This window comes from Canis aureus, chromosome 3, assembly GCF_053574225.1.
Source record: "Canis aureus isolate CA01 chromosome 3, VMU_Caureus_v.1.0, whole genome shotgun sequence".
Lineage (NCBI taxonomy): Eukaryota > Metazoa > Chordata > Mammalia > Carnivora > Canidae > Canis > Canis aureus.
Genome location: NC_135613.1, coordinates 25,413,299 through 25,430,783, shown reverse-complemented (window position 1 = coordinate 25,430,783; position 17,485 = coordinate 25,413,299). Strand labels below are relative to the sequence as shown.

The 17,485-nt window shown below is 50.7% G+C and overlaps 1 protein-coding gene and 1 long non-coding RNA gene across 6 annotated transcripts in view; one reads left to right on the top strand and one right to left on the bottom strand.

Moving 5' to 3' along the window:
* The window catches only part of LOC144310377 (uncharacterized), a 33,801-nt gene extending 27,934 nt beyond the window's left edge, over positions 1-5,867 (bottom strand). The window contains exons 1-3 of one of the 5 annotated variants that reach the window (XR_013376076.1): positions 5,692-5,867; positions 2,693-2,885; positions 2,288-2,462 (exon numbers count right to left, since the gene is read on the bottom strand). This is a non-coding gene — a long non-coding RNA (uncharacterized LOC144310377). The remainder of the gene's footprint in view (positions 1-2,287; positions 2,463-2,692; positions 2,886-5,691) is intronic. The other 4 variants (XR_013376075.1, XR_013376072.1, XR_013376073.1 and 1 more) reach the window with 4 other exon arrangements.
* Positions 266-17,353, top strand: LOC144310368 (cadherin-1-like). The gene is made up of 14 exons (XM_077891210.1): positions 266-427; positions 1,907-2,008; positions 2,086-2,229; positions 2,337-2,492; positions 3,655-3,799; positions 5,636-5,811; positions 6,486-6,614; positions 9,211-9,393; positions 11,035-11,276; positions 11,477-11,613; positions 12,053-12,168; positions 15,069-15,208; positions 16,481-16,616; positions 17,084-17,353. The coding sequence occupies exons 1-14, from the start codon at positions 383-385 to the stop codon at positions 17,171-17,173; spliced, it is 1,941 nt and encodes a 646-aa protein (XP_077747336.1). The 5' UTR covers positions 266-382; the 3' UTR covers positions 17,174-17,353.
* The last annotated feature ends 132 nt before the right edge of the window (positions 17,354-17,485 follow it).

The following is a 17,485-nucleotide window of genomic DNA, read 5'->3' as shown; positions in this document are numbered from 1 at the left end:
ATCTCACATGTTCCCAGGTCACGGCATGCAAGGGAGCTAGCCAGGTGTTTATATCAGCTGCTAGCAGTCATTATCCTCCTTTCGAAGAGGAGGCTCAGAGGAATACCTGACATTGGCTGGTTTCCGTGTCTCTGTCTCCTGGTAGACATCTGAGAAGCCCTTAGCTGAGGCCACCGCCCTATTCCTGTAACACATGGCAGATCTTTGCACCTGTTGTCTTCCCAGCACCTGCCCCCCCACACACACACACACACTGTGGTTGCCATGGACAATCGATAGTCCCTGGGCAGTGGGACATCAGGGGCTGAGACAACCAGGCAGTTTGGCCAGCGATCCCCATCACACACCACTCTGTGACTGCAGCGGCCACCACAGCTACACTATGGCTGGTCCCACCTGCTTTCTGCTCTTCTTGTCTGCCACCCAGGTAAGAACACTGAGGGCTTGCTTGGGGACCATCGCTGGGCGGGTGAGGCTGTCACTCACCAGGACGGTTAACAAAGAACCTAGAACAGCAAAGCCCCTTCCACAAAGGGAGTGGGGACCAGTCTAACCAGGGCCCAAGCAGCACATGAGGGTAAACTTATATGAAATTGACCAAATTTGTCTTTGATTCTCAGACTCTCCCTTGTCTGGCCGCACGCAGGTCTGGCCCCAGTCCTATTAGCCGAGCCAGTATCTGAATCAGCCTCTGAGAACCCTTGGGGAGGAATGTCACCCACAGATGCTGTTTCAAAGACCAAACTGCTTGGGGCACCTGCTGTCTCAGTCAGTTAAGCATCCAATTCTTGATCTCAGCTCAGTTCTTGATCTCAGGGTTGGGAGTTCAAGTGTCACATTGAGCCCCATACTGGGTGTGGAGCACACTTGAAAAAAAAAAAGAGGGGATCCCTGGATGGCTCAGCGGTTTGGCACCTGCCTTTCGCCCAGGGTGTGATCCTGGAGTCCTGGGATCGGGAGTCCCATGTCGGGCTCTCTGCATGAAGCCTGCTTCTCCCTCTGCCTGTGTCTCTGCCCCTCTCTCTCTGTGTCTCTCATGAATAAATAAATAAAATCTTTAAAATAGAAAAAAAAGATCAAACTGCTCAAAATTTACTAAAGACAATTTTTAAAATACTTTTTTAATTTAAGAGGCTGTTATTCTCATAACCTAGAAAAAAATCCTATAACATTCTGATATATGTACTTTAATATCTTAATTTGCAAGCTCCCCTACTTAACAGCAATAACTTATTGGGTTTTTCCTGATAATATGCAGTTGTTATGGTTTTAAAAATTAAGAAAACACAGAAAATAAGAACCACCCAGTATAATAATTCCATTATTCAGAGGGAACATCTGTTGATCACACACAACTATGCACACACACTTGGACACCTGCACATTTTTCTCTTACAAACACTCCTGAGCCCTTATCTTCCTTTCTCACCTGTTTCTTTCCCTGCACAAACTATCTTGAGCACCTTTCTTGCAGTTTTCCCTGTTACATCATAACCAGGATTGGGCTGTGGTTGAACCAACCCCCTGTCTTTTTTTTTTCCCCCTGTCGTTGTACATGAAAGGTGTCTCCAAAAATAGGTTTTATACCAGATTTTGGCCTAGTTTTGGTATATTAAAACATGCACTACATTCAGTGCTTAAGAAAGTTCTCTGATCTCCTGGGTTTAGGGAGAAGATGTTCACTCCATCTCACCCCTCCCATGATATCACAGAGCACCCCCTCTCAGCCTTCCCCTCAGGGGAAGGTGTTGGGAAACCCTGAAGGCCATGGTGGAGGTGGAGGCCTTTGTTCTTCTGGGCAGCATAGGAGAACAAGACACTGAGTGCCGACACACAGGCCGGACCCCAAGCATTGTCCCAAAGCCTGTCCCCTGTGCTCTTAACCTACTTCTCATTGATTTTGCAGCTTTTTTCCCAGAGGATGCCTTTCAGTGAGGGGGCTCCCAAGACACCTCAAAAGCTGGGGTTGGGGGTGAAAGATCTGCATGGCAACGAGACCCTCCAGCAGGTCAGTGTGGTGTTTATAAGAGCTGGCTTCCCTGAAGTTAGGTCTGTGCTATGGTCCCTCACTTCCTGTCCTTCTAGGGTGCTCACACTGGATACCAGATGGAGGTGCTAACCTTCCCTCATGCCCGCTTCGGTCTCAAGAGGCAAAAGAGAGACTGGGTTGTCCCTCCCCTCTCCATCCCAGAGAATGAAAGAGGGCCATTCCCAAAGATGGTGGCTCAGGTATTGCAAAGGGAGGACTCTGGTTTCATCCTAGAGTTCCCTACGGAGAGGGACTTACACTTGACTGGGGTCCTTCTTGGGTTGTTCTGCTTCTGTATTGCCTTCAGGTCAAATCTAACAAGAACAAGGAAATCCAGGTTTTCTACAGCATCACTGGCACAGGCGCTGATGAACCTCCTTATGGCGTGTTTATCATGGACAGAGAAACAGGATGGCTGAAGGTGACGAAGCCCCTGGACAGAGAAAAAAAATCCCACTATGTTGTGAGTGTCTTATATGTGGCTTCGGGGGAGTGGGGGGTTCTCATCAGGTCAGCCATCTGATTTTCTAAATATTTCAGACAACCATCTAACTTTTGGAGTTACTCGTGAAGCATTTTTTGAACACCTGTTATATTCCAGGTGTCACACTTGACAGTTAAGAGGGAAAGGTAGGCAGAGGTGGGTACGGATCTGGGATTTACCACTTAAGAATTAGCTGTGCACTTGTGGACAAGTTCCAAGACTTTTTGGGGTGAGGGTTCCATGAGATGCAAGCTTCTGCGCTCAGAGAAGACAGCAAGCAGCACTGCAGGGAGATGTAGGCTGTTGTTATGGTTTCTGCCACTACTGTTAGCTACAAAGATACATCACGAAGACTCCCGCTCTAGACAGGACCTGTGCAGCAAAGACCAAGGTGCAGCAGGGAGACAGAAAGTAGACTCTAGATTGGAACATTCTAGATAATCTCTAAATGTTAAGAGTGTAGGACCCAGAGTCACACAACCTCTGGTAGAGCCCAGCTCTGACACTTCTTTACTCTATGTCCATGGGTATGGTCGTGACACCCTCAGCCTCCCTTTGCTGTTGGATTAATGTATGTGAAGCATTTTGAATGATATCGAGCTCTGGCTAAGTTCTTGATGTATGTTAGCTGAGCATCCTTTAAATACAATTCTCTGGGGTGTTTTGTCCAGAAGACTCTCCACCACACCCCTCTGAGGGAAATGGAGGCCCAAATAAAGCCTCAGTTTGTTCTCCTCCCGAGGACACTGCCTTCCTTCAGAGCTGGCCCACCTCTCCTACCCAGTAAGGGAGAAGGGGCTCAGACTGCAGAAACCAAGCCGTCAGTCCTCAAGGTCCCACCCAGCTGCATGGGAGGCAATGTGCCCAGCGGAGGCACTTTCTATGGAGAAGGGAGTGAGTAGGATGACAGCTAGCACTCTGCCCTGAGCATCACATCAGAGGAACCTGAGGTGACACAGACACAATCTTTAGTGACATGACCAAGGTTGAGGTCAGTGCTGCTTTCTCAGACTCCTAGGCACTGAAGTGTGAGATTAAGGTAGGAAGTGGGCTCTCACTGTAATGAGCTTTCTGTGGGACAGCTACCCACTGGCTAGGGTGGCCCCCCACAGGCCCCTGCTGTACTTTTATTGCTTTTCAGCTTTTCCTTCATGCTGTGTCTTCAACTGGGAATGCTGTGGAGGATACGTTGGAAATTGTGATCACAGTGACAGACCAGAATGACAACAGACCCGAATTCACCCAGGCGGTCTTTGAGGGGTCTGTGATGGAAAGAGCCCATCCAGGTGAATTAGAACAATACAGGGTTTTAGTGAGACATGCCAGTAAATTCAGGGAAAATATAAAGAATTTGGGAAACTGAAGTATAAACACTAGAGGAGATGAACATCCTGGGTTCCAGTGAACAGAAGAGTTCCACTTGAAGATGAGAAGGGATAGACTGTTTTGGATTGGGGAGGGCTACAGGTGGAAAGGACCCCACAAAGAAGGTCCGACAAGGTCCTTCTGGGCCCAAGAAGTCCAGGGATCATGGGTCTACCACTGTCCAGGTAATACCCACTGGTTGCTTCACTTCTGTCTCTATATCCTGTCTGCATTTGCTGGTTTCTGCATCTCTATAACTGGTGCCCAGACAGACCCTCCTCCATCTTGTGGCCATTCTCATTTCATAGCTTCCTCTACACCTCCTTTCGGCTTTAGCTTCCATTTCTCCCTGATGGATTTCCTACAAATTTCCCAATTCATGCTCTTGCAAACAAGAACCTGACTGGTTATTCTTGATTCAGGGGACACTCCGCTTTCAATTGGCTCTTACTTACACATCGAACGGTTATTGGACTTCCAGGCATGACATTAAACCTGTGGAATCCCATGATAGTATCATAGGCAACACTGATAGGCCCACATGTCCATGGCTTCTAACCTGACATTTTGGGAATGGATGTTGAGGTCCTCATTCTCTGGAACTTAAGATAAATGAAACAAAAAATCACAGGGTATTTCATATGAAAGGACATTGTGATGGATTCTTTCTTCTCCTTCCTGGCCTGCCGCTAGTAGCCACTAATGCTTTATTCCTCATTCTTTTCTATCTTCATGCTGCCTTTGGCCCTACAACAAACCAGGGCTCACCAGCCAGTGCCAGTTGTACTCTGATCACCCACATGAGGTACACATGTTTCAGGTTATCTCGGTAGACCAAACTCCAGAGGCTGCACTGCCCCCACCCACCTTTGCCCAGCACTTCTCTCCATCTGGCTTGTGTGCTTGGCTCCAGTCCTGTCTGGTCTCTGTCGACAGGACTCCCCTGACAATGGCAGGGGACCAAGAAGGACAGAGAGGCCTAAGAACCATCAAATAGCTAGACAGATGAGATATAAAACAGCCACTTCACCCTCCCCTTGAGCCCCTGCAGATCTCAGCATCCATGTTCATGAGGGACAAGGATCCCACAATGACAGCCATGTCAAAAGATGCCCAAAAGAGAAGAGAGAGAGAAAAAGAGAGAGAGAGAGGCAAACCAAGAAACAGATTCTTCACTATAGAGAATACACTGCTGGTCACCAGAAGGGAGGTTGTGTGTGGGGGCGGGGGAGGCGTGGATGGAGGAAACAGGTGATGGGGATGAAGGAGGGCAGATGTCCTGATAAGCGCCAGGTGATGTGTGGAAGCATTGCATTATTATATTGTACACTTGAAACTAATATTACACGGTATGTTAGCCAACTGGAATTTAAATAAAAACTTTTTTAAAAAATTGGAAAAGATGCCCTGGGGCGCCTGGCTGGCTCAGGAGCTTGTGACTCTCAATCTCAGGGTCGTGGGGTGGAGCCCCACACTGAGTGTAGTGCTTACTTAAATAATAAATAAATTTTTAAAAACAAAAATAATAAATACAACTTTTATAAAGATGCCCTGAAGATTTCTGGAAAAAGTAAACAAATCATCTAGAAATTATTATAATTTGCTGAATTATTTGAACTAGAACTTATATCATTTGATAAGTATAGTGATAGACTAAAAAAGGAACATATTTAATTTTAGATTTTGATATTAATTTGTATTGCCCTGCCAGTTGTTAGCTCTGAGATTAACAGCTCTTGTCCCCTTTGTCCTTGTAGGAACATCCGTGCTACAAATCACCGCAACAGATGTGGATGACCATGAGAACACCTACAATGCAGCCATTGTTTACACCATCCTCAGCCAAGATCCCTTGGTACCTCACTCCAACATGTTCGCCATCAACCGGCAAACAGGAGTCATCTCTGTGCTCGATCCTGGGCTGGACCAACAGGTCAGGGAGTAGCAGGAGCCAGCAGGTGGGGCAGTTACATGTAAATTAGTCTCAGCCGGTTAAGGCACAGGCACCAGCCAATCAATGCAGGTTCCTAACCAATCAGAACAGACACCTGACCAATCAGAAGAGGCATCTATCTGCTACAGACAGGGTCTTGCTGGTGCAGGCAGGCTGTTGGAGCCCTGGGCGTAGTAAACCCTAAGGTATCACTGGGGTTAATTACAAATGTGATCCTCAAGACCCCTCATATAATGAGCAAAATGAAATGACTCTGTTTCCCACAAATTTAGACCACATTCTCTGGTGGAAACAGAAGAGTACTAACAACACACCCTCCATAACTGTTCCACACATAAATGAAGGGGTCCCAGGACCCCCTGACCTAGTGCTGGGACTGGGAGTATATATTGATCAGATCCCAATCCAGGAAACTCTCCTCCTGGGTCTGATTGGGAGGGGATAGTCTGATTTATCCAAAGTTTGTTTCTTTGAATGGTGACCTAAGTCTCCCCTTGAGTGCCTGACAGGACCCTTGCCCCTGAAAGCCAGTCATTTACTGGAGGGGTTTGCTGCCTCTGGCGTTCCACATTTACTCTCTGAGTGCCACTGGGTGGATGAGCCAAACCTACATCTATAATCCTCAGTGCTGACTGCTACACGCCTGTCTGCAGAGTGCTCCTGCATACACCCTGACAGTCCAAGCTGCTGACCTCCAAGGTGAAGGCTTAAGTTGTAGAGCAAAGGCCGTGATCACAGTCACCCAGAGCAACCCTAACCCTCCCGTCTTCAGCCCCACTTCGGTAAGTCCAGGAAAACCTGGTGGATGTCTCATGACCTTTGTACAGTGATCTGTGTGTCACTGTGTTGGGCAGTAGTGTCATGATTCAGATCTCAGTCTGACTGCATTTTAGAACCTTCTGGACATCTTTGGGTCACAGTGACCAACTCTCCCTGTCCTGGGGCACGGGCACCCCTCTCTGGGCCTGTGGTGACTGGAATAGGCAGATGAGTGTGGAAGGTGGAGTCCATGACACAAACAAGATGTGGTTGTCCTGAGGGCAGGGAAGGGGCTCCATCTCTGGTCCCATCCCTCAGCTACACCCCCCAGCTCCATCCGTTCTGCTTCCTCACCGGTCCTTCAACATGCCAGTCCCATCCCTGTTTCAGCATCTCTCTCCTTCTTGGAGAAGACTATACTCAAGCCCATTGCCTGTAACCCCCGGCACAGCACACCGTATTTCTTTCTCACTTCTTACCACCATCTGAAAATGTTGGATTTGTTTAGGTGTTTAGGACTGTCCCTACCCCTTGTCACTTTGTGTCCCGTCAGCGCACGTGGTGAGACTCTGTCAATATTTCCTCCATAAAGAAAGGTCCCAAGTGCCTTTATGTATTCTCAGTTGAGGCAATGATTGGAATGGGCTCAAAGTCTCCGAGTTCCAACCACAAATCCCCATCACAATAGCCTGGGAGGACTCTCAAGATGGGCCGTGGCACTCTTCCTGTGATGACTCTATCTCCGATGCCTCAGTGGGGCCCCAATGGGCAGTCCCACTTGCGCCTCCTCAGCACCTCAGGGCAAGGCAAGAACCTCCCAGCTCTCAGTGCTCAGCAGCTAGACCAGTAACTTCTCGCTGGGACACAGGTATCTGTAGCTGTCCAGGGCTGCCAACCGACCAAGAACAACTGTCAATTCCAAGTTACTGAGCTGTTTGTGTGCCTCACAGCTTCCCTGCATGATCTCAGGCTCATGAAACAGGCATGCTATCATCTACATGAACAGAAAAATCAACAAGAATGGTTTAGCACCATGATTGGTTTACTGCTCCCTGTAACACCATCCAGACACAGAAGGCCCGAGCTACTGGGCAGACCAGTGGCAACACTGCGACACAGCTTCCTTCTTTTTGCTTCATCTTCTTTAGTGTGTGTGTTCTGTCCTCATGGTGGCTGAGCTGCTTTCTCTCAGGGGAAATAGGCCAGAGCCCTGGCATGAAGTCCAGGGATGTGCTCAAGGCAGTGGCCCTTGGAACCAAGTTCCAAGCATCCCCTTTTCAGTCCTGGGACTATGACCTTAGCCTTTCTGTGCCCTTCTCCAAAATCGATGGTGACAGTAACACCTGCCTCCAGAGCTGCCAAGCAGCTTAATATCACCTGAGAGTGATACAGATCGGACAGCCTAGTGAAATGGAGAAGTCATCTGACCTCCCTGTGTTTATCTTCTATGAAGGGAGAGCAGTAATTCTGTCTTCTGAGGGTGTGTGAGGACCACAGTAAGTAATGTACAGTGCTCACAGGAATTCATAGGCGGGAATTTGAACCCAGACCAGTCTGATCTCAGCACACTGTCTCCACTCTGGGAAATAGACACTAAAAATAATTGAGAAAATTATTTGAACTCAGAAGGTGGCTATTGCTGGACCTGCTACAATTAGGAAGCCCGTCCTTCTCTATCACTTGTTCCCAAGAAGAAATGCCAGGATAGAGGCTCCTCGGTGAGACATCCACCTTCAGCTCAGGTCATGATCCTAGGGTCCTGGGATCTAGCCCCACATCAGACTCTCTGCTCCATGGGGAACCTACTTCTCCTTCTCCTTCTGCCACTCCCTCAGCTTGTCTGTCTGTCTGTCTGTCTCTCTCTAATAAATAAATCTTTAAAAGAAAGAAAGAAAGGCCAGGATACAAAGAGACAGAGGACGGCAGAGGTCCACATACCTGTAATCCCTAAACTGAAATGGAGAGGCAGTTGTAGGTGTTCCCATATCATCCAAATAGTCCTCCTGAGTGATAAAGCCAGCATCGCTCCCAAAGTGACTAGAGCTGGAGTCAGGGTCTAGCCTGGCAGGTGCTCCAGCATAGCAATTCTGACAGTCACACGGGACAGACTTAAGACACAGACACTTGCTCCCTATGGAGACTGACTCAGAAGGGACAGGAGGGGCAAGGGACAGGCTCGAAGAGCCACTCCAGGTCTGACTTCTTGCTCAGTTCCTGGGCCTGCAAGGCTGACGGCCACAGTTATCTTCTGACAGGGGCTGCAACCTGAGAATAGAGCCGGGGGCAGATGCCCTTGGTCAACAGGGACACATTCTCCTCAGCTGATACACACCTGGGACTGAAGCTGCGGGAGCTTGGGAGACATGGTGTCAGCTTTCCAGCCCCTTGCCTACAGGGTGAAAACACTGAGCTGTTGGAAGCCCCACTGCCTCCATGTACATCCAGGGCCTTTGCAGGTGCTCAGCTTAGGTTCACATACACCCACTTTAAGAAAAAGACTGCCCGCCGTGGCCCATCTTGCTTAAGAATAGTGGAGTCTGTGAGGCTGGCACAGGCTGTTTGTTTCCCAAGTCCCCACACAGGACATCAGGAATGAGTGCCTGTGTCCTTCTCTTGCAGTACACGGGCCAGGTGTTTGAGAACAAGGTGGATGCAGGGATAGTGAGGCTGTACGTGAAAGATGCTGATGCTGCTGGCTCCCCAGCATGGAAGGCAGTGTTCTCCATCCTCAATGACAGAGGTGGCCTCTTTACTATCACCACGGACCCTGAGACCAATGACGGCCTTTTGAAAACAGCCAAGGTGGGTATGAGCTCTGAGGACATGGCCGCTGTGATCTATTAGTCCTGGGACAGGACAGAAGCAGACACCACACTCTTAACACCAAGATGGCAGCTTCCCAGTGAGGACTTTCTGCTGCGATGATGGTCCTCTCTAGTCCTTATGTCAAAATGGTCCCATCATCACCCTAGAGCTCAGAAGTTCTGCCTGTTTTCTCCCAGAAAAACACTAATCTGGGATGTTTCCATAGGGCTAAACTGGGACAGGTGTCTTCATTTGGATTCCCCTCAAAGTGGGAGGGGCCCTGAGGGGGGGAGGGGGACAGGAAGGAGGGAGAGAAAAGGGGTCTTAAGAACAGAGGGGCTCAGGCTCTCGAGTCTTTCTGAGCAATGCCTTGGAATCGTCTTGCCTGAGACATTTGTCTGCCCTCCCTATGCTTGAAGCTGTTGCTTTACCCCTAGAGGCAGGAAGCCAGGTCCCCAAAGCCATAGTCTTCAGAGTGGGCAGAGGGCCTGGAGCCATCTGCTCCCCATTCCCCAGAAAACCGAAGATGAGCTATCAAAAAGAGAGAGGAAAACAAGAAGAGAGGGGTGGGGGGTGCCTGGGTGGCTCTGCCAGTGAAGCACCTGCCTTCAGCTCAGGTCATGATCCCACGGTCCTGGGATCAAGTCCTATGTTGGGATCCCAGCTCAGCAGGGAGTCTGCTTCTCCCTGCTTCTGCCCCTTCCCCTGCTTGTGCGCATGCGCTCTCTCTGTCTCTCTCTGTTGCTGTGTGTGTGTCTCTCTCAAATAAATAAAGAAAATCTTTAAAAAAAAGAAGAAGATGACAACAGGGAGGGAAGGAGTTGTGGGGGAAGAGGACAGTCCCAGGAACCTCTGCTGGGCTGGGAGGATTTTTTTCTCAAGAGGCTGGGGACGGAGCAGGCACTCATTGCTCTTTGTCCAAATGTGGTCTTTTGGTCTCAAAATATGGAGACACTTGGAATAGGCATGGAGAAAGCCAAAGGGAGCATCTAGACAAGTGTGCAGACAGAAGGGTATGCCCCAGAACATTTACCTACCAACCTGCATCAAATCTGAGAATGCGCTAGGGGGCGAACTGACTCCTGGGAATAACCACATGCCTTGCTGGGACTGAGGCCTAAGTCAGAGGGATCCAATTTCAGCTGACTTCTGGGCCAGCCACCTGGGGACCCTGTTCAGGGCACACCACTGCCTCACAGGTCCGAGGATAAGAAAACAGAGCTAACACACAGTCTCAGTAAGTACCACAGGCTGTCTATACACTAACACTCAGTTTTTCACACCAACTCCATCAGGGAAGCGCTGTAATTATGGACATTTGATGGTGAGTAAACCGAGGGCCAGAGAAGCAGTCACCAGCTTGTGCTGCAGAGCCAAGATCTTAACCACAGTCCACCTCTTCACTGCTATGCAAAGTGTGAAGTATCTGAGAGCCAGCTCAGCAGAGAGCACAGGGTACTCTCTACCAGGCCACTTCCGCCCTGCCATACCAAGCTATGACCTTCCCTCAGGACCAGCAGAGGGTCACAAGCCAGGGCCTGTGCTCTATTGTAGACCAGCAAAAGGGAGGCCTGGGGTGCTAAGTCCCCAAAAGCTATGTGCCTGACTCCCTTGACTCCCCTTTGCTGTGTTCTTCAGGGCTTGGATTTTGAGACCACGCAGCAATACACCCTTTATGTGACAGTGGTGAATGAGGTGCCCTTGGCATCTCTTTCCACATCCACAGCCACAGTCACTGTGGACGTGGTTGACGTGAATGAGGCTCCTGTCTTTGTACCCCCGACAAAGATGGTGGAAATGCCCAAGGATGTTGGTGTGGGCCAGGAAATCACATCGTACAGGGCCCAGGACCCAGACAGCTTTCAGTCTCAGAAAATCAGGTAGGACCAGAGGTGTGATTTGGCCTGCTGCCCCCAGACCTGCCCAAGACCCCCAGGGCAGAAATCCAGCCATGTGCCTGGAGTGCCAGCCAGAGGAAATACTTAAATTTGTCAGCACCCAGTTACTCATTATGCCCTGGGAGGGTGGTTGGGGGACACATGGCCCGAGCCTGATGAGAATGAGGGTGTATCCCTTTCAGGTACCAGATATGGCACGACCCAAGCCATCGGTTGGACATCAACTCAGAAACAGGTGTCATTTCCACTCGAGCCAGTCTGCAAATGGAGGACATGAAGACCCAAACATTTTCAGCTGTTGTCATAGCTACAGACAATGGTAGGGGCTTGCATGTTTCATCTGTGGGCCACATCCCTCCATTGATGTGATGCTCTGATGCAAGTTATGCTCCATGTTGTGGCTTAGCTGTGTGTACATTATCTCAACACATCTTTACCAGAAACTAAAGAGGAGGGGCTGTATTATCTTACCTGTTTCATTCATGAAAATGTAGACTTGAGGAGACTAAATGATTGGACCAGCATCTCAGGGGGTGAGGAACAGCTTGAGTGAGGCTGAATCACACAGGGGTCCAGCCTGGCTGCTCTGTTCCAGCAAAGGTGACCAGGGGCACAGTACCATCTGCACTGAGAAGAGTAGCAGGCTCTGCCTCCAGACCCTCTAAGGGACAGGGTGCATCCCTACAGTGCCATCTCACATGCTCATACCTGGTACCCATCTGTAGGGTCTGATCTTCTCTGTCTCATTCCTTCCTTAGGCCAGCCTCCTGCCACGGGCACCGGGACACTGCTCCTCACTTTCTCTCACATAGACTGCCCAGGAGTAGACTCACACTGCCTTGACATCTGCCAGAGGGGACCAGAGTCTCAGGATGTAAGTATGGGTCACCAGGATCTTTCACCAAACACTTTGCCCTTTACAGAAATGACCTCCCAGGTGGGTGTCCAGCCTTGTCACAGCAAACAGCAAGTTACTGTATATAGCAATTCAGATTGTGCACTGACTTGATAAGTTACACCTCACAGTGTTTTTTTTTTTTTTTTTTTTTTTTTTTTCACCTCACAGTGTTTTTTTAAAAAAAGTTTTTTTTTTAATTTTTTAAAAATTTATTTATTTATTTATTTATGATAGTCACAGAGAGAGAGAGAGAGAGAGAGAGGCAGAGACACAGGCAGAGGGAGAAGCAGGCTCCACGCACTGGGAGCCCGACGTGGGACTCGATCCCTGGTCTCCAGGATCGCGCCCTGGGGCAAAGGCAGGCGCTAAACCGCTGCGCCACCCAGGGATCCCCAAAAACAGTTTTTTTAAAACACAGAATTTTTTTATCACTTTCAAGTGTTTTCATATTTTATTATAACTTTGAGTCCAAAGATGGGCCATTTGAATATTTATTATGACAATTTTCTGGTAGATATGAGTCTTAAAGTAGAAGCACCTTATTCTAATTTGCCTATAGATGCCAAAAGAGACCTTGTCATCTTCTCATTAGAGAAGTTTCCAGAGTATGCAATGTCCCAATGATAATCCTGACTCTCAGAGAGGGCTGAGTGCCAGAAGGCCAGGCATGGGCTGAAGGTCTCAAGTCTCTTGTGAAAAGGGCAGGGATCCTAAGCACTGCAGTTTTGTCTGGGTGGATACAGGATGGGGAAGTAGGCCCCAGAGAGGCCCTGCTCTCCCACTCCCTCCCAGCCACGAAGTTCTCTCCTGGGGCAGAGTGTCAGGTCTCTAGAAAAGGAGTAACAGGGTAACAACTAACCGTATTCAGAACTGCTCATCCCAGAGATAGTCACTGGTATAAGTCTTCTGTGTATCATACTAGAAAATATCCTACTACAGAGCCTCTCTGGGCCTCTTCTATAAAATGGCGATAATACTACCTACATCATGAGATTGTTGTGAGGATGAAGAGAGTGACTCTTTTTAATGTAGTTGAAGCTACATTCACAGCATCAAGCTATAGATGCCTCCACCTTGCTACATCCTGTTTAATGCCTCGCCACTACTCCCACTCAAGGAGTGTTCATTTTACACACAATTGGGCTTCATTCTTTTAATGGACTGCAGAACGTGCTGGTCTGTAACAGTGGCCATTTATTTAATTGTCGCCAGTGGAGACAGTCTGGTTATTTCTCGGCTCGTCTATTGTACCCATGGGTGTTTGCAAAAACAGGTGGGACCATCTGTTTCGGATTATCTCCTATAAACATAATACCAGCCAAACATCATATGTGTTTAAATCTCAAAGTTATTTCTTAATTACCTCCAAAGTAGGTGTAACCAGCACACTCCCAACCTTTGCTAGGAGGGTCTCCTTCCCCACCTTGGAAGGGGCTGCTTCTTAAACTATACATGCCCCATGCTCACTATCCAGCAATTAGAAAATGCATGCACTTTGATGGGAAGAAAAAAGTTCTCATATCCAGAGCAACACAACCAGTCAACTAACACGATGGTGTAGACCTTTCCAGATTTTAAATATGAGTGTCCTTAAAAAAAAGAATAAAAAAAAAGAATGTCCTTATTTTAATTTATGCTACCTAAAATGTTTTATATGTATATAATTGTAATACTCAGCTGCCCTAACCTGTAGTGTGTAGAGCCTCCTTAGGGGTGGAGGGCTAGAGGGGAATAAGACCACGGGCAGGTAGTGCAACAAGAGCGACAGCTCAGGAAGCTTCGCTTCATCTCAACCTCGGGAGTCATTACTGCTGCGACTTTACAGAAGAGGAAACTGAGGCACCATCATGTGGTCTCTCGGGGCAGTTAGTATCGGAAAATCTATCTGCCCCCTCTGAGTGGCTTCCATCAAAATTCTTAGTGTCCCAGGGAAGGGGGAAAAACAAAAAAACAAAAACAAAAACAAAAAAGAAAAAAAAAACAACCCAACAGAAAAACCCCAGTAGTTCCGGGGGAGAGTCCAGCTGGCGCGTGCGCCCCACCTCCCGCTCCGCCCCCAGCCCTGCGCCCCGCCCCGAGCCCCAGCTCCCGCAGGTGCGCTCAACTCCCCTTCCGGCCCTGGGAGGAGCCTCTGCAGCCCCCGCAGGTCTGTGCACCCCTGTCGCCCCACCCGAGCCCTGCAGCGCAGCCCCTGGGACACCCCGGTGGACACCGAGGTGGAGCTGCCCTCCCCGCCTGAAGGACGCGCCCCCCTACCTGGTCTGGTCCGACACGTGGCTCTTAGGCCCTGGGAGAGGCCAGGGTCAGGACGAGGGCGGGCTCGGGGAGGTGCCTGCGCCCCGGGACCACCTCCCACTCTGGCAGGATGAGCTCCGGGGCCGCCCCGAGATTGCGGGCGCTCCAGCGACACCTGGGTTCCTCGCAGGTAGGGGGCCGGCATGCACACTGCGCCCCTGGCTCCTCGGCAGCGGCCAGGGGGCTAAGGTCCCAGGTGACCCGTGAGCCAGGGGACAGAGAGCTGGACTCCGGGAGGATGAGGAGCCTGGGTCTGGACCGGCCGGAGGGGGAGGCCTCCAGGCAGAGATGCTCTGCAGGGCTGGGTGCAGGGGAAGGCGCTCTGGTAGAGGTTAGTGTGGCGGGGTGGGGGACTGGCCAGCGTTGTCTCAACTGTTTTCAGTGTGTTCACCCGACAGCCTCACGTGGCTGACTCAGCAATTCCTAGCCCCCACCTCATCCCCACCCCCACCCTCCAGGGTCCCGCAGCACTGTGAACTCTATACTCCAGGGCTGTTTACTCTAGGGCTGCTGTCTCCAAGCCAATGTGGACATAAGGCTGGGCCCCACGCACTCATTCCTGTCCCTCTCTTGCGGCTCAGGGCGGAGGCATGGAGCAGATCAGCAGCCCACTGACCACACATGTGCTGGACACTGCCTCAGGGCTTCCAGCTCAGGGCCTCTGCCTCCGTCTGTCCAGGCTCGAGGACCATGGCCAGCAGTGGACAGAGCTGAAGAAAAGGTAAGCTTGAAGTCTGGGGTGGGACAGGAGTCCCGAGCACCTCTCCCCAGTCAGGAGACAAGGAGAAGACCCAGCCAGCCAGTGAGTGTGGACCCTGAGGGCAGACGGCAGTGCTGACCACTGTTAGATGGTCCCCTCAGCCTTGGGGCCGTGGACAGCTTCACACCCCCAGTACCTCTCACTGAGAGCAGGGTTGGCTAAGGCCTAAGGCCTAATCTAAAGACCTCATTGTCACTGTGATTAACAGGTAGTTTACTTCTGTTCTTATTCTCACTACAGTCTGTGGGCAGGTGCCATAATTACCCCTTTTACAGATGGGGAGACTGAGGCAGCAAGAAGCAAATAAAAGCTGGGATCCCACGCCTCACCTGGCAGTGCTGGGCCCCTGAGCAGGCCCTGGGCCCTGGCCGCAGGCTCAGGCTCTGCTGAGGCAAGCCAAGTGCCCGGGCCACCGCCCCCCACCCCTGCTGGTGCTTGCGCTGCCTGTGAGCCTCTTGAAGGAGGCAGGCTCCCTCTAGTGGTGGGAATGGGCCGCTGGGCCACAAAGGTTCAGGGCCTGAGGACATGGAACTCATCCGCCCCGCCCCCCCATCCTTCACAAAAGCTGGGCCTCTGGGTCACATGGGAGTGGCCCGCTCTGGAGGGTCGTAGAGACCCGTTCCTAACCCCCATACACTGTGTGGGTCCATGCTGCTCCTTCCAGTCACAGGACAGAACCTTGAAAGTACAGCTGGTGAGAGAGCTCTCCAGAGGTGACCGGGGACTGATCAGTGAGCCAAGGGACAGGCCCTCAGAGCCCTCCATGCAGACACTCGGTGCAGTGGAAACAGGCCACCGTGCAGATGGTGGTTTGGGTACAGTTACTGATCCAGAAAGCCACACACAATAGATTAAGTGAAAAGTACAAATTATCAAATAGTATGAACAGAATAATCCATTTTAGAGTATTTCCCTAACTTTATAAATAAGCAGTTATGTATAGAGAAAATCTGGGAAAAATATGCCAATGTAAAAGGATTGTTGCTCATAAAATAGGGGGGGAATTTTTTTTTTTTTTTTTTAGTTTTCTACTCCTGTATATTGGGAGTTCTGTCTAAAAAGTCAGTGCAGTGGTATCCCTGAGACGCTTCAGGAGCCCAGGCCCTAGATGGTCCTGCTAGGGGGCTTTCCCAGTGACTCAGGCTGTGGGGGGGTCTGAGGCCACTGGCCATGCAGATCCTGTGGGGCCAGGCAGAGGCAACTTCTCACTCCCCATCCCTCAACGCTCCCCAGCTACACCGACTCAGATGGCCGCTGCCCAGGGCTCCTGCCTCCAGGCCCGATGAAGGCAGGCACCTACAAGCTGTCCTTTGACACCGAGGGCTACTGGAAGAAGAGAGGGCAGGAGAGCTTCTACCCATATGTGGAGGTGAGGGCCAGGGGTGGGCCAGAGGGGTGGAGGCCCATGATTCACCCAGGTTCCTACAGTGGTCAGGCTAGTCCTACCCCTCCCACCTCTCCCAGGGCAGTGGCAGACGATGAGTTCACCTGCTTTGAGCTCCCAGAGGAAAGGTGTCCAGGGACTTTACCACAATACAACCATCCCTGGGTGAGGTGGGGGGCGGGGCCAAAAGTGACTCAGCCCCTGTGGACAGAGGCAGTCACCTGGCCCCATCCAGGGTGGATCCTTTGGGTTCCTTAAGCCGAGGGCTCTCTGGGCAGGGTTCAGCCCCATCCACAGCCCTGGCCAGGTTTCCAGCTCCACCCAGCTCCAGCTGGCCCTTGGGGCTCCTGCCCTGCTTATTAATTCCTACCCCCTGCCCACAGTCTGGGCTGCTTGTGTACTACATACAGGCAGGCCCCTCACTCTCTTCTGGTGCCTTCTCTGCTTCTCAGGTTGTTTTTACCATCGCCAACGAGACACACAGGTTCCACGTGCCTCTGCTGCTGAGCCCATGGTCCTACACCACGTATCGAGGGAGCTAGTGGCTAGCCATCGCCTCTGGCTAACTGCTGGCCTGTGAGCATCAGTTCCATCCCCATGGCTCAGTGAGGCACCCACGCAGAGGGCACCAGGTCACAGTCCCTGTGGGAGACTCTGGTTCCCCCATCTCCAGTAGCAGCTGAATCTCAGGCATCAATAAAGTCGGTGCTGGCATCTGTAAAGCCGCTTCGATGCCTGGCCTCTGCTAGTGCTGCCCTGGCCCCGAGGTGGGAAGGAGGGCAGGGGTTTGCAGAGACTGGACAGGCAGCAGGGAAGGAAGTGGTCGGGGCACCATGGGCCCAGGAGGTGCCTCT